The sequence below is a fragment of the Caenorhabditis elegans genome, chromosome I (genome assembly GCF_000002985.6).
Source record: "Caenorhabditis elegans chromosome I".
Classification (NCBI taxonomy): domain Eukaryota; kingdom Metazoa; phylum Nematoda; class Chromadorea; order Rhabditida; family Rhabditidae; genus Caenorhabditis; species Caenorhabditis elegans.
In genome coordinates, this window is record NC_003279.8 from 11,078,673 (window position 1) to 11,092,888 (window position 14,216).

Consider the following 14,216-nt stretch of genomic DNA (forward strand, 5'->3'; position numbering starts at 1 on the left):
TACAATAAATGAATCACGACTTATTTTTAACTATTTATAAATATACATGCATGTATTAGGTATATACTATACAGTTTAGATTTATATGCGTATTATACATCTGTACAAAACACAATTCGCGTTTTTTTTACAGATGTATAATAGCGAATATGTATAATAGTATAATATACGTATTTATAACTAATACATGCATAATAAACGTATTATACATATGTATAATACGCATATATTACATGTATTATCATAAAAGTATTATCATAAAAGTATTATAACACATGTATATATAATATATAAAACACTTGCATGTACTTCAAAAATCCCAATTTTTATGAGAAAAATCTCAAAGTTCTCCTCGATTTTTCCGTCCAAACTCTCTCACCTGGAATCCCTTATTCTGTCCCTGTGTGCCAAGTGTAATCTGATTAACTTGCAACGAGAATGGTTCTCCCTTATCCAACTGCGTAGATACCGTATACGCATTATCGATCGACAAGCTCGCCCGAGTCGGATTCCTCGTGAATTGGAGCCAATAACTCGCATTCTCCTTGAGCAACACCTCCGACACACGAAGTTCCTGTCGAGCACGTCGTCCTCCGGTTCCGATATCGAATTTTCCGGCGGCAGTGACTCCATTTTGACCGGATTCCAAATTCGTTGAAACGTAACTCTGTTGGGAGTCTGTTCCGAACGAGAGCTCCGCCGGTGCTCCATTCACTTTTCCAGAAATGAAGAGAAGCTCAATGTCGGATACTTGTTCCGGGAATGCAATGCGTGGAGAGTACTGAAAATTGGAGAGTTTTTGGAAATAAAGTAGGAAAAAAAGTGTAGTTTGTAGTCAGAAGCTCAATAATATTGTAGTTTGTAGTCTAAAGCGCAAAAATCTTGTAGTTCCTAGCCTAAGGCTCAAAAATATTGTAGTGTGTAGTCTAAAGCTCAATAATATTGTAGTTTATAGTCTAAAGCAGGGGTGTGCGGCAAATTTGCCGAATTTGCCGTTTGCCGAACACGGCAAATTTCAAAAAAGTAGATTTGCCGAATTTGCCGAGCTCGGCAAATTTCGAAATTTGCCGCACACGTCAAAAATTTTACAGTACAATTTTGACTAAAATTATTGATTTTTTCGCCAAAAATTTAGTAAAATGACACAAAATTGATGCTTAAGCAGACATACTACACGGAACTAATTCAGAAACCAGATGTGTTAAGAATTCGGTAGTTTTGGTGTTCCAAAAAACATCAAAAATTATCAATATTTTCCGAGTTTGCCGAGCTCGGCAAATATTGAAAAAGGAGATTTGCCGAATTTGCCGAGCTCGGCAAATTTTGAGATTTGCCGCACACCCCTGGTCTAAAGCTCTAAAATCTTGTAGTAGTTAGCTGAAAAATTGCCAAAATCAACGATTTTCACATATCGTGAAGTTCTAGTTTGTAGTCTAAGCCGCACCTCAATAAAAGCTCCCTGTGCGAATTGAATCCATTCCATTCGTCGTTCACATCGTGCTCCACCCCATCCCGGATCACAAACACACTTGGCAACCATCGCACCCGAACCCTGAACATCCGCAAAACAGTCTCCATGAATGCAATGATTCAACGAGTCGACTGAGTTACTGTCACACGTGGCTCCCCACAGCCTACAACCCTTTTCAGAGTTTTGCTCGAAAGCGGGTGTCGCCAGATCGTACTGATCTCCGTTAACATTCAAATTGCGGACGCATCCATTTAGTCCGGCCCGTGGAATTGTCTGTGGATAGTCTTGACCGGATAGCGGAGCCAATCCACCAATCTGTACAGGTGTCACAATATTCAAACGTTCATCATCGTCAGGTGTATACAACTCGGCTCTACACGAAGAATCATCGGCGCCGGCGCCCAAGAATCGGCAATTATCAACGACGAGTTCGACGCGTTTTCCCTCCTGATTCACAGAAATATCATGCCAAGTTCCATCGTTTAAGGCGGTAGAAGCCACTTCCAGCGAGCTTCTCGATTGTCCATTCATTGAAACTTCCAGTGAGATACGGCCGCCGCGAAGTTGAATGAAAATGTAATCGGAATATTCGATATGAGTATCATTTCGAAGAGTTTCCAGTGGTCCATTGTAGAATAGAAGAGCATCGGATTGACTGAAAAAATTGCAAGAATTAGAATGGAAAATGTCGAAAATTTTCAGCGTTTTCGGTACTTTGTCGGTTTGCCGAAAATTTCGATTTTCGGCAAATTTCCATTTTTCTGGCAAATCGGCATTTTGCCGGAAATTTTAAATTATGGCAATTTTCCGGAAATTTTGATTTTCGGCGAATTTCCATTTTTCCGGCCAATCGGCATCTTGCCGGAATTTTTCAATTTCAGCCATTTGCCGATTTGCCGATTTGCCGGAACAATCGTTTGCCGCCCGTGCGTGTGTACTACACACTTTTTGGCAATTTCGCAGTTTTTGCTTTTTTTATTTGAAAAATATCACAAAATTCCTATTTTTTTTGTTATTTAAATCTCGGGAGATGTTTAAAATTTGGCATTTTGTTTGAAAAATGTGATTTTTACAAAATTTTTCATATTTTTGACTATAGTTATTTGGGGAAAAAGCATGAAAAATGTTCAAAAATCCGATTTTAACATAATTTCAAAGGTTTTTTTTTAATGCCAAAAGACTGAAAAGAAAAAAGCTGAATTTTTGTTTAGAAAGCGGCTTTTTGTTTGATACAGTTGTACTTGATTTTGAAAATTGCTCTAAAAGTTGGCCTTTCAAAACAAAAAAAAATTCCCGAGTATTTTGAACCAAAATCGGTGAAAACGTTAAAAACATTCGGATTTATCGTTTTTTCGTTCAAAAATTCGCATTTTTGTATAGTTTTCTCTCGATAATTTCCAATTTTTTAACGCTTTTTTCTATAATTAGTTCGAAACCGTACGTCGTCATAAAGCTAAACGAGATGTTCAGGCTCGTACAAGCCGGCATCGGCTTATACCACGCAAATCCGTTTCCACCAAAGCTTCTAGTTGTTCCCTGGCATCGTGCTCCCTTCAATCCATCATTACGGCATTCACAAAAGAATCCAGGATTCGTATTATGACACACACCATCATTATGACAAAGGGAATGCTGACAAGCCGGTGGAGCTCTCCACACGGGGCATGTACAATCATCACGTGATGTTGCATTGACTCCGACAATCACTGTTGAATTGGCTGATACAACAATTCCATCATAGTCAGCAGAGTTGAGAGTCTGACATCCGGCATCACACTGTGTAAACTTGCACATATCAATTCCGACTCCAACAATTTCGACGTTAAGCTTTCGTTGAAGATCTGCTCGGTGAGCTGCGATGAGTCCATTCAGTTGAGCTGTATCACGATAAGTAGAGCCACGAGCGTTGAAACGGACATTCAAGACTGGAACATCTCGGGTCTGGAGGGTAGCGATTCCGACCTGAAAATAATTGGAAATTAGGGGAAAATGGAGATTTTAAAGAATAAATATATAGAGTCTAATCTAGAAAAAATGGCATTCTTTCTATATTTTAAACCTAAAAATCGTATAGTTTTGTGACTATTGCTATTCAAAAAGAAGAACTTTTAGCAGTTTCCCAAAATTTCACGTTTTTATTGTCAAAAAACTAAGATTTTTCGAATTTTCGTGAAAAATTGGTTTTTTTAAACAAAATTCAAGATATAGTCAAATATCTGAAGGTAAAGTTGTGATTTTCCTTCAAAATATCAAAAATTGCCATACTTTTGGGGAAAATATTGACGAAAATCGTTCAAATTTCAATTTTCCGATGCTTTAAAACGTTTTTAATTCCTATAAATTATCAGAAATATTTCTCCTTTTCAAAATCGCAGAACTACCAACATTTTGCACATTTTTCATTGAAAAATTTACTGAAAATAGTGAAAAATCTTGGTTGCGGTGTTGTAAAAAGAATATGGAAAATTCTACAAGTGTGCAAAAGAGAGTGATTTTCTAGACGAGAAAAATCGGGCAAAATCACACAGAAAGAGCACAACTATTTAGCTATCTAACTATATACAAAAATGTATATATTAATTACCAATCTTCCAAGCCGACTCGCCCAATCAACCTATAAAAAATGGGGAAAATTTGAAATTTTAGACAAAAAATTGAGAAAGTATCAAAATTAAAAAAAAAAAACTCATACTTATATTATACACTTCTAATGGAAACACAAAAGAATCAGAGAATGCGTATTGCACAAAATAATTGACACGCAAAATATCTCGCAGCGAAAACTACAATAACTTTCTAAATGACTACTGTAGCGCTTGTGTCGATTTACGGGCTCGATTTTTGAAATGATTTTTTTTTTCGAATAGTGACATTGATATTCCATTTTCATTATTTTTTGCTCAATTTTAATATTCTATCGATAAATAAATTATTTCCGTGCGCTTGTGTCGATTCACGGAAATAATTTATTTATCGATAGAATATTAAAATTAAGCAAAAAATAATGAAAATGGAATATCAATGTCACTATTCGAAAAAAAAAACAATCATTTCAAAAATCGAGCCCGTAAATCGACATAAGCGCTACAGTAGTCATTTAAAGAGATACTGTAGTTTTCGCTACAAGATATTTTGCGCGTCAAATATGTTGTGCAATACGCATTCTTAGAATTTAGTGTTCACGGTATTAGTATACACATATACATGTATTGCATATATATATATATACGTTATATATTATGTACAATTTATTAACACCGTTGTATCTAAATATTTTATATGTGTATTTTTAATGCTTTATGCTCAAATTTACATCATTTTCAAATTAAATTCGAGAAACTCAATAAAATGTTGGGATTTTTAATTTAATTAGGTTTTTTTTTAATTAGGATCACTTTTAAACATTTTTGATTGATTAGACTTGAAAATTGAAAATAACCATTACCTGAACGGAGAACACATCAACTGTAACATCTCCACCCATATACGCCGTCATCTCCTGTTTGAACGTATCCATCAATGATTGTCCATTCGAATCGGCACGAATAAAGTCATCCGGCAACTGGAGCGGTGTCTCCTCGGCAATCAACAACTGAACACTTCCCTGATTGTCAAACGCAATTTGTGGCACCGCATTCACAATCACAGTCACATAACCGACAGCGTCCTCGTCACGAGCGTTATCATGAACATTCGCAGACATCGTATAGGTACCAGCAGCCATTTCACCAGCCATCGTGATGGATCCCTTGTCAGAGAGCTCGAAGCCGGGGCGGCTATCCTTCCAAGAGAACGTCTTGTCTCCAAGATCCCAATCGTCTGCATCATCAACATAGACACGTCCGATTACAGTCTCTTTCAGGCGTCCCAGGTAGGAATTCACATGGATTGTCATACGACCATCGTGCATTGTATTGTCATTCTGAACATAAATTGAATTGATTTTGGTGTTTGAAGTTTTGGAAGATTGTATTGTATTGCAATATTTAAAATAATATTTTAAAAACCATGGTGTTTCTGTTATGGGTTATTCAAGTAGTGCCGGGTAATTAAAAAGTGTAGAAAAATTACGTCACAACTGTACTAATCTACATAAAGACATGTATTTTAATACATTTTGCAACATTATTTGAATAGCCCTATTAGAGCCAAACTATTAATATTGACGTCACTTTTATTAAACTGTAGTTTGTAGCGTTAACCAACCGTGAAATTCTTTAAGCGACTAAGCAAACTCCCATTATTAGGGCATATGTCATAATAGTAGTACGATAATACAAAGTGTTATTTATGATCTTTTTAAGAAATTTAGCTTTTTTTGGGGAATTCCTCATTCTGGAGAACTCATATTTTCATGCTCAACTTGCTCAAGCTCAAGTTTTTCCGGCTCAATTCAAATTGTAGTTTGTAGCCGGCTGGAGCCTCAATCAAACTGGAAACTTGTGCAGCTTCTATATTATGATGCTCAAAGTTCATTATTCCATGTACTTTGTAGCCAGAACATCAATTCGTCGTCCCCTGCCTAGTGGGGGTCAAATCTGACCCCAAATCTGTTTACACCATCAATTCTTCGTCGTCTCATTTCTCATGCATATACACATTTTTTGTGTGATGATGGAGGGGGAAGGGGAACGAACGTCTATTTGTTCTCGTCGCTCTGTCACCTTCTAGGCATGCATTGGGACGGCACATCCCTTTGATCATTTCTAATGAAATGTCTGCGAGTGTGTGAATAACGACGAGGTAAATGCCGAGATAAAAGGTGAAGGAGCCGACAGAAACTCTAGTTGGTAGTTTACAGCTTGAAGCTTGGAGCTTGAAGCTGGAAGCTTGGAGCTTGAAGCTGGAAGCTTGGAGCTTGAAGCTAGGAGCTTGGAGCTTAAAGCGTGGAGCTTGAAGCTTGGAGTTTTCAGCTTGAAGCTTGGAGCTTGGATCTTCCAGCTTCCATCTTCACAACCCCCCAAATCCATGAGAATTTAATTCAAAGCAAAATCATCTTCTAATTCGAATTCTTGCATAATGAATTGCCGAGCGCGGATGGAACGGAAGTTGCACAAATCCATTTGCTCCGTCCTGTCCGTCTGTCCAGCTCACGGAGCAGGGGGGCATCTCCTAATTGGCTAATAAGAGGACACAGCCATCTTATTCCAGAATATGCGTACCACTCTACTACACATTTGCATAAATCTCATCACATTTGCATTGACAAGTGGATCTTGACTTTTTGAACAGGAGTGTGCCGAGATTTGGAGCTGTGGAGCAGCTGTGGAGAGAACAAACTACAACAGCCAAAAAGCTTCCGAGGATGAAAAATGTCAAAAACTAGACTTTTTCAAGCCAAAAAGCCGAAAAATGGCTCAATTTCGGCGTTTTTCTTGTAAATTCGGTAAAAAATGAAGCCATTTTTCAAAAATGAGTAAAAATTGACGATTTTATCCGAATTTTCACAAAACTCAACCAGAATTCCGATTATGGTGCATTTCGACACAAGCTTCAAAACTGGTCAATTTTCACCAAATTTTCGGTTTTTGACCGTCAAAATTGGTCTAAAAATGGGATTTTCCCAATTTTTCGGTTTTTCACCGTCAAAAGTGGATAAAAATCCCAGTTTTCCCCAAATTTCCACCCCAAATCCTCTCAAAAAGTTCCCTTGAAAACGACAGAGGTGGAGGAGGAACACATCAAAATTTTCTAGGTTAACGACACCCGACGTCTTCTCTTTTTCTTCTCTCCTCTTTCTTCGTATAATTTCCCCCCCCCCCCCCCCCCCCCCCGCGTACATGTTCGGAGGAGGGGGGTCAAACGGACCGTAATCCGATGACGCACGCACCCACACACACATACATTACTGCATAAAAGGAGCGACCGACAAAAAACGGGCACACCATCTTTTGATGAATACCGCTAATTTGTTACTATTACTCAAATTACTTGAGTTATAGGAGTATGAGGAGAAGCGGTAATTGTGTGCAAATATTTGGAATTTTCAATAGAAAATCCAATTTTCAGCGACTTAGACTCGCCATTTTTCGGGCTTTCGGTCTTCCGGGCTTTTGGGACTCCAAGCTTTCGGGCTCTCGGGCTTTCAGCTTTTTCGGCCTTTAGGGCTTTCGGGCTTTCAGCTTCCGGGCTTTCAGCTTCCGGGCTTTCAGCTTCCGGGCTTTCGGAATTTCAGCTTTCGGGCTTTCAGTTTTCATGCTTTCGGGCTTTCAGGTTTCGGGATTTCAGCTTCCGGGCCTTCAGTTTTCAGGCTTTCGGGCTTCCGGCACCGTTTTCGACGAATTTTGAACAATTTTTACTGCCAAATCACTTTTGGCTCAAAAATACATTGATTTTCGAAGAAATGTTCAGTTTCAGGCCATTTTCAAAGCTGATTTCATTTTTAAAGCCAAATTCACAGGAAAACACTCAAAAACTGAAAATTCAACGTTTTTATGCACTTTTTAAGCCAATTTCTCCGGAAAACAATCAAAAACTCAAATTTCTGCGAAAAATCTACTTTCCTATGGTTTGTAATCAATTTTTACTGTGTAATAACATAAAAAACACGATTTTGCCGATTTCCAGCTAGTTTTTTCTTACCAAATCTCCAATAATCACATGAACCGAAGCCTCGTTACGTCGGCCGGCACGATCCGCCAAAATCAATGGAATTTCCAAAATTTTTCCAGGAACTGGGGCTTCACGGTCAAATTCTTGAAGTGGTGTAATGGTCATTGATCCATTTCCACCGTCTCCGTTCGCATTGAATATAACATTCAAATATTGACTATATTTGAAGCTGGGCGATACTTCCATCGTGAATGGGGGTCCAAATTCACTGAAAAATTTGGGGATTTTTTTGTTGGGAAAAAACGTGTAGTTTGTAGTCTGGGAGCCTCAAAAATTAGGATTTTTTGGGCAAAAATTCGCCGTTTTTTTTTAAATTTGCACTTTTTCTAAAAATTCGTTTTATTTTCAATAAATAAATTTTTTTTTTGAAATTTCACCGTTTCTTTTTCAAAAAATTCGACGTTTTTCGAAAAAAAAAAGGCTTCTTTTTTTGAAAAATACGCAGTTTTTCGAAAAATTCACAGATTTTTGTGGAAAATTGCACTTTTTTGAAAAAAATCGAGATTTTTATAGAAAAAATCGCTTTTTTTTGGAAAATACGCGTTTAAAAAAAAATTCACATTTTTTTGAAAAATTGTCAGTTTTTTGAAAAAATTCACATTTTTATCGAAAAATTCACATTTTTATCGAAAAAGTCACATTTTTATCGAAAAAGTCACATTTTTATCGAAAAAGTCACATTCTTTTTGAAAAACATCGAAATTTTTTGGAAAATTTCGCACTTTTTTAAAAAATTCGCCGTTTTTTTTGTCAATCACAAATTTTTGGCAATTTTTCACATTTGACCAAAATTCACAATTTAGGCTAATTGCAAGCAATTTTCGGCCAATTTTTGGTCAATTTTGCCCAAAAATGACACATTTTTCTCCATTTTTGCTCAAAAATCCAGATTTTTAGGTCAATTTTGGCCAAATTTAAATTTCCAAAAAAAACCCACGCAGTATCTCTATCCGTGGCGCGAATTTCACAAGTTCCGAGTTGATTTACAGGAGTATTTTCGCGGAAAATACATGGTCTCGGTACGGTATACGGTTCGGGTCCATTATCATTCACATCCTGAAGGTAGACGGCAACCATTTGACGCCCAATATTGTTGGCTGAAAAATTATAGAAAATTAGTCATTTTTAAGTGGAAAATCGTAAAAAATTGCATTTTTTGGAACTAATTTCGTCAATTTTGGGAAAAAATTCACAATTTTGGAGCATTTTCAATGAAAAAATTTAAAAAGCTTCTAAAAAATGCTGTTTTGATCAAATTTTGCCGAATTTTCAAAAATTTGAAGCAATTTCACCAAAATTTTGGCAAAATTCGAAAAAATGCAGTTTTTTGGAACAAATTTCGCAACATTTTTAAATTTGCAGTTTTGAAACATTTTTTGGCTGAAATTTCTCCAAAATCTAGAACTTTTTGTAAAAACGTTGTTTTGGCCCAAATTTTCTAAATTTCCGCACAATTTTGAAAAAATTCCAAAAAATATGATTTTTGTGTCAAATTTTGTCATTTTTTTTTGCAAAACTATTGAAAAATCTCAAAAACGCCCGTTTTTGGGCCAAATTTTCGTCAATTTTTGAACAATTTCAGTGAGTTTTTGTTTTTGGAAAAACCCCGTTTTTGGGTCAAATTTTCCAAATTTTGGAGCAAAAAATAATGCTCACAATTATCATAGGCTTCTATAATCAAATTATAAACGGCAATATCCTCTCGATCAAGTGTGTGAGCAACACGAAGTGTTCCATCCTGATCAATAGTGAATTGACGTTTCGGATCCGATTGGCGATTGATTCGGAATCTGGAAAAAGGGGATTTTTTAAAAATATTTTCAAAAAATGGCAAAAAATGTCAGATCTATATGAAAATAGCTTAAAATTTGGATAAAAGTCTTGAAAAAGTGCTCAAAAATCAGCTTTTTTCACATTTTCCAGCGATAGACAATTTTCGGAGCAATTCGCAAAGCTTTTCCGCCAAAATCTGAGCAATTTCAGATAAAACCAACCAAGCATTTTTCCATGGCTCTGCACTAGTTTTTTAAAAATTCTCTGGTTGCTAAATTAACTTGAAGCTAAATTTACTCGATTGCACCATGTTGTTTCAACACCACTGTTTATTAAAAGTTAGTGTCAAAATATAGAACATTACATGATTCATCTGAAAATGACATTCCTTTTAACATGAAACATTAGAGAAAGTGCTCAAAATTTTCAGGCACTTTTTTAGCACTGTCTCCAATATTTCAGCTAAACCGAATGCCATTTTCCAGATAAATCAAATGATTTTCTATAATTTTAATAAACAGTGTTTAAACAACATGGTACAATCGTCCATTTTTCACTTAATACTGTTGAAACAACATGGTGCAATCGACCAATTGTCTGTTATGTTATCTGGAGACTCTGCTTTAAGGCTCTGTCAATCATAGTTTCTAGCTTGAGCCTCTCCCTCGCTTTCCAAATTTTGACACCCAAAATCGGCAGGCAGGTGACAGACAGAACAGAGACTCAAGTGTCCTCATGTATCTTGTTGCCAGTCACCTTGCCCAATGGTCATCGGTCAAGCGCAGAGGTGCTTCCATGATTGAATGTCCAACACCACCACATATCATATTCCACATGAAAATAGGTTGTTGGTGGTGATGGTGGTGGAAAAGAGTGTGTGTACACACTTGCGTAATTACTCTTTTCATATTCACTCCAACACCACCACCACCACCAAAAAGCCTCATTAACCATGCAATAACTTCTTCATTTGAAGAGTATAGCGGTTGCGGTGGAGGGAAATTAGGAGGAGACAAAGAATTAGCTATTCTTGACCCGGAAAGTTGTGAAAATCTTGTTGAGCTACGGAAAATTGAATTCCTGAGCCGTAAAGCCAAATTTTTACTGCCAAAATCGTGATACTCGTTGAAATTTCGCTGAAATTCCATATATCTCTGATTTTCAGCTTCTGATGTTTCTGAACCAGTCAAGGCGTTGAAACAACATGGTGCAATAGACTATTTTGAGTGGAGATTTCCAGAATTTCAGATCTAGTTACAGCTTCAGCTCTTTCCGTGAGCCATAGGCTTCTGGCTGGACCTCTTCCATGTGGAAAATTCTAGATTTTCAGACCAAGTTACAGCTATAGTATTTTTGTTTTCAATAAACAGTGTTGAAACAACATGGTGCAATCGACCATTACTAGTATAAATTTCCAGATTTTCAGACCAAGTTACAGCTCCAGCTCTTTCCGTTAGCCATAAGCTTCTGTCTAGACACCTTACTCGTGGAAATTTCTGGATTTTCAGATTCCCAGTATCATCTTTCCTGGCTTCAAGCTCCCCAAATTGTGTTATTCCCCCACTTCTTCATGGAATAAACATGTGTCTAGTTGTACTTCTTCTTCTTCTTCTTCTTCTTCTTCTTCTTCTTCTTCACTCCATTACACTTGTTGTTTCCGTTATAAATAAGGATGAGGAGTGGAAGGGGGGAAGCCTCTCCTTCACAAATCCACCTAATTACCCATCTGGTCAATTTTGGGTGAAGAGAGAAAAGCCAAAAATTGGCCATCTTTTCCCCTGATGGACAACATTGGGGCGAAATTGAAATTGCTTTTGAAATTCAATTTCGCTTTTTTTCTCTCTCCTGTTGCTGGGATGCTCCAATATGTGTGATTCAAAATACAAATAGCACAGTGGTGGTGCTATTATTATCATCACTCACACTAATCTATGGCTCACGTCGTTGAGCAAATAGAATTATCAAGGAATTGTTGGGAACGGAGACGACAGGAGAGCAAAATGACGAGAATGCATGTTCTTTCGGAAAAGAGACAGAAATCAATTTTCCAGACCTTTTTCAGGCTTTCAAAACGTCAAAATAGCAATTTTCGGTTGGAATGGTGCTCCAAAGGCCAAAATTTTGTCAATTTCGCGAATTTTGAGCTTCATTTTGTACATTTTGTAGTTTTCAGAGATAAAACTAAACATGGTGCAATCGACATTTTTGCACTTTTCCTCGTCAAAACTGTTCAGAGAGTATGGAAATCAGCAAAAACCCAAAATTCTTGAATTTTTGGGAAGAGCAATTGCGGAATAGCTCCGAATTTCAAATTTTCATAGAAACTCCGTGAAAAATGGTTCAGCAGCCTGGAAAACCAATTGTGATCGGTTTGAGACCATTTTTCAACGATCAATCCAAAACTTGCATCCCCGACAAATCAAAAGTTCTTCATTTCCTCCACAACCTCCTCAAGAGTTGAGTCATCGCTCTTTCCAATTGAAACAAAACAATAAGACACCATGTCCTTCTCTCTCTCTCTCTGTATAAATGCTCGCACCCTCATGTAAACAATTGAATGACTCTACATACATACACAGAGATTGCAGTGTGTTCACGGGTGGTCCAAGACGTTTGAGAGTTGAGACAGAAAGAGAAACACTTCCGACCAACTTTACACCCCCCTCACCAAGCCAACAACATTATAATCCACTTGGCGTAGAGTAAAAGTATGTTCGGGCCGGGCGGGCGGGCGCCAAGTACTTCCTGACTTTGGCATTACTAGTACTAGTGGTCATACTATTATGACCAACGGGTTCCCCCTTCTCCAAAAGGTCGCAATTATCATGTCCGAAACCTTTCAGGCATCCTGGTGACATGTGTCTCTGCCTGCACAGCGTGGGAATCAACAATAAGGTCTCTAATTATCAATAATCCTGTGCAGATTGCACGTAGGCTCTCAGTGTCTCATTTCGGTTTGATCTACGTAGATCTACCAAAAATGCGGGAGAAGATGGTTACAAACGTGCTGACGTCGCATTCTTTGGGCAGAAAATTCCCGCATTTTTTGTAGATCAAGCCGTAATGGGACAGCCTGGCACCTTGCAATAGGAACTGTTAATTAACTGCTCATATGAGCGTCAGGAGGAAGCTCTCAGTGAGCAGCATTAACACCATCTCAATGACCCCCTCGAAAAAAACCGAGCACTTCCTAGGAGGGTCACTCTCAAATGTGACAAAAATTGTGCAAACAAGAGAAGAGCCAGCCAGGTTTCTTCTCGTGATCGGGTCACTGACTTTTGTGCACACACACACACACACACACACAGAGCTCTGAGCTCACTGAGACAACTTTTTCTAGATTTTTTTTCTAGAATCGTCTACAGAAGAAATTTCCCTTAGCCTTCACAAATGGATTCCGTTGCTGCTGCTGCTAGGCTAATCCAAAAACTGCCCTTCAAGGCCGTCACCACCACCAAAACCACTTTGTCTATCCGGAAGACGACGACTATGATGATGATGATGGAAGGCCACAAACAAAACCCCCTTTTCTACTACCTTTCCATCCTCACCCAACAGAACACCGTGTGTGTGTTTGTAGGTAAAAGGAACGGGGAAAGGAAGAGGCAAGGTTGGGTAAAGATGGCTGTCTCCTGGCATATATATATCGAGGTCACACCACCATTATAGACGGTGGGAGACATAGAGAGAGACAATATACGCGCGCATACATTGTCTTTGGGGAGGTATGCAAATGAACACGAGAATGCGCGAAAATTAGAGGCAAACTGTGATCGGATTTGGTAAAAAGAGCTGAACTCTTGAAATTGTGGCTCAGAACGATTTTTCGCTGTGCCGAGAGCTTCAATGAGTGGAAATTCGAGGAATACTGAATTTGAGGTTCCTAAATCCGATTTTTTCGGAGCTTTATCCAGCTATTGATTCAAATTGAGCAGAAGCTTCTAGGCTCAAAACTAACGATTTTGGGCCTAGCACACAATTCTGGCTCAGGACAGTTTTTCGCTGTGCCTAGAACTTCTAGAACCGATTTTTCGGAATTTTCTTCAAAAAAAGGTCTATCAGACTCCGCAAAGCTGTCTCAAGCTATCTAGAGATATACTTTGGTCCAGCTTGATATCAGAAGCTTCTAGTCTCAAAACTAGCGAAATTGGGCTCAGCACACAATTCTAGCTCAGGACAGTTTTTCGCTGTGCGTAGAACTCCTAGAACCGATTTTTCCTGGAATTTTCACCAGGAAACGCCCTGAATGGCTTCGCTCCTGAGAGAGCTTCTTGGCTCAAAATCTAAGCGGAATTTCGATGAATCCCGAATCCCAGCTTCCAAAATCCAAACTTTTTGGAAATTTCACTGTGTTGTCAAT

The 14,216-nt window shown here is 38.0% G+C and overlaps 1 protein-coding gene and 1 non-coding gene across 5 annotated transcripts in view; both read right to left on the reverse strand.

Moving 5' to 3' along the window:
* hmr-1 (Cadherin-related hmr-1) overlaps nucleotides 1–14,216 on the reverse strand; it is a gene marked incomplete at both ends in the record, with an annotated part of 58,910 nt that overhangs the window by 2,915 nt on the left and 41,779 nt on the right. For 2 of the 4 annotated variants that reach the window (NM_001026479.4, NM_001392947.1), the window contains 7 exons: nucleotides 380–781; nucleotides 1,445–2,126; nucleotides 2,913–3,433; nucleotides 4,917–5,393; nucleotides 8,054–8,291; nucleotides 9,021–9,180; nucleotides 9,740–9,873. In NM_001026479.4, the coding sequence (NP_001021650.1) occupies nucleotides 380–781; nucleotides 1,445–2,126; nucleotides 2,913–3,433; nucleotides 4,917–5,393; nucleotides 8,054–8,291; nucleotides 9,021–9,180; nucleotides 9,740–9,873 (2,614 nt within the window). Of the gene's footprint in view, nucleotides 1–379; nucleotides 782–1,444; nucleotides 2,127–2,912; nucleotides 3,434–4,916; nucleotides 5,394–8,053; nucleotides 8,292–9,020; nucleotides 9,181–9,739; nucleotides 9,874–14,216 lie in introns of those variants that run through there. The other 2 variants (NM_001264632.3, NM_001381216.1) reach the window with 2 other exon arrangements.
* W02B9.3 lies at nucleotides 9,530–9,601 on the reverse strand. Its single transcript, NR_101621.1, has one exon. It is a non-coding gene; the product is annotated as a small nucleolar RNA W02B9.3 (small nucleolar RNA).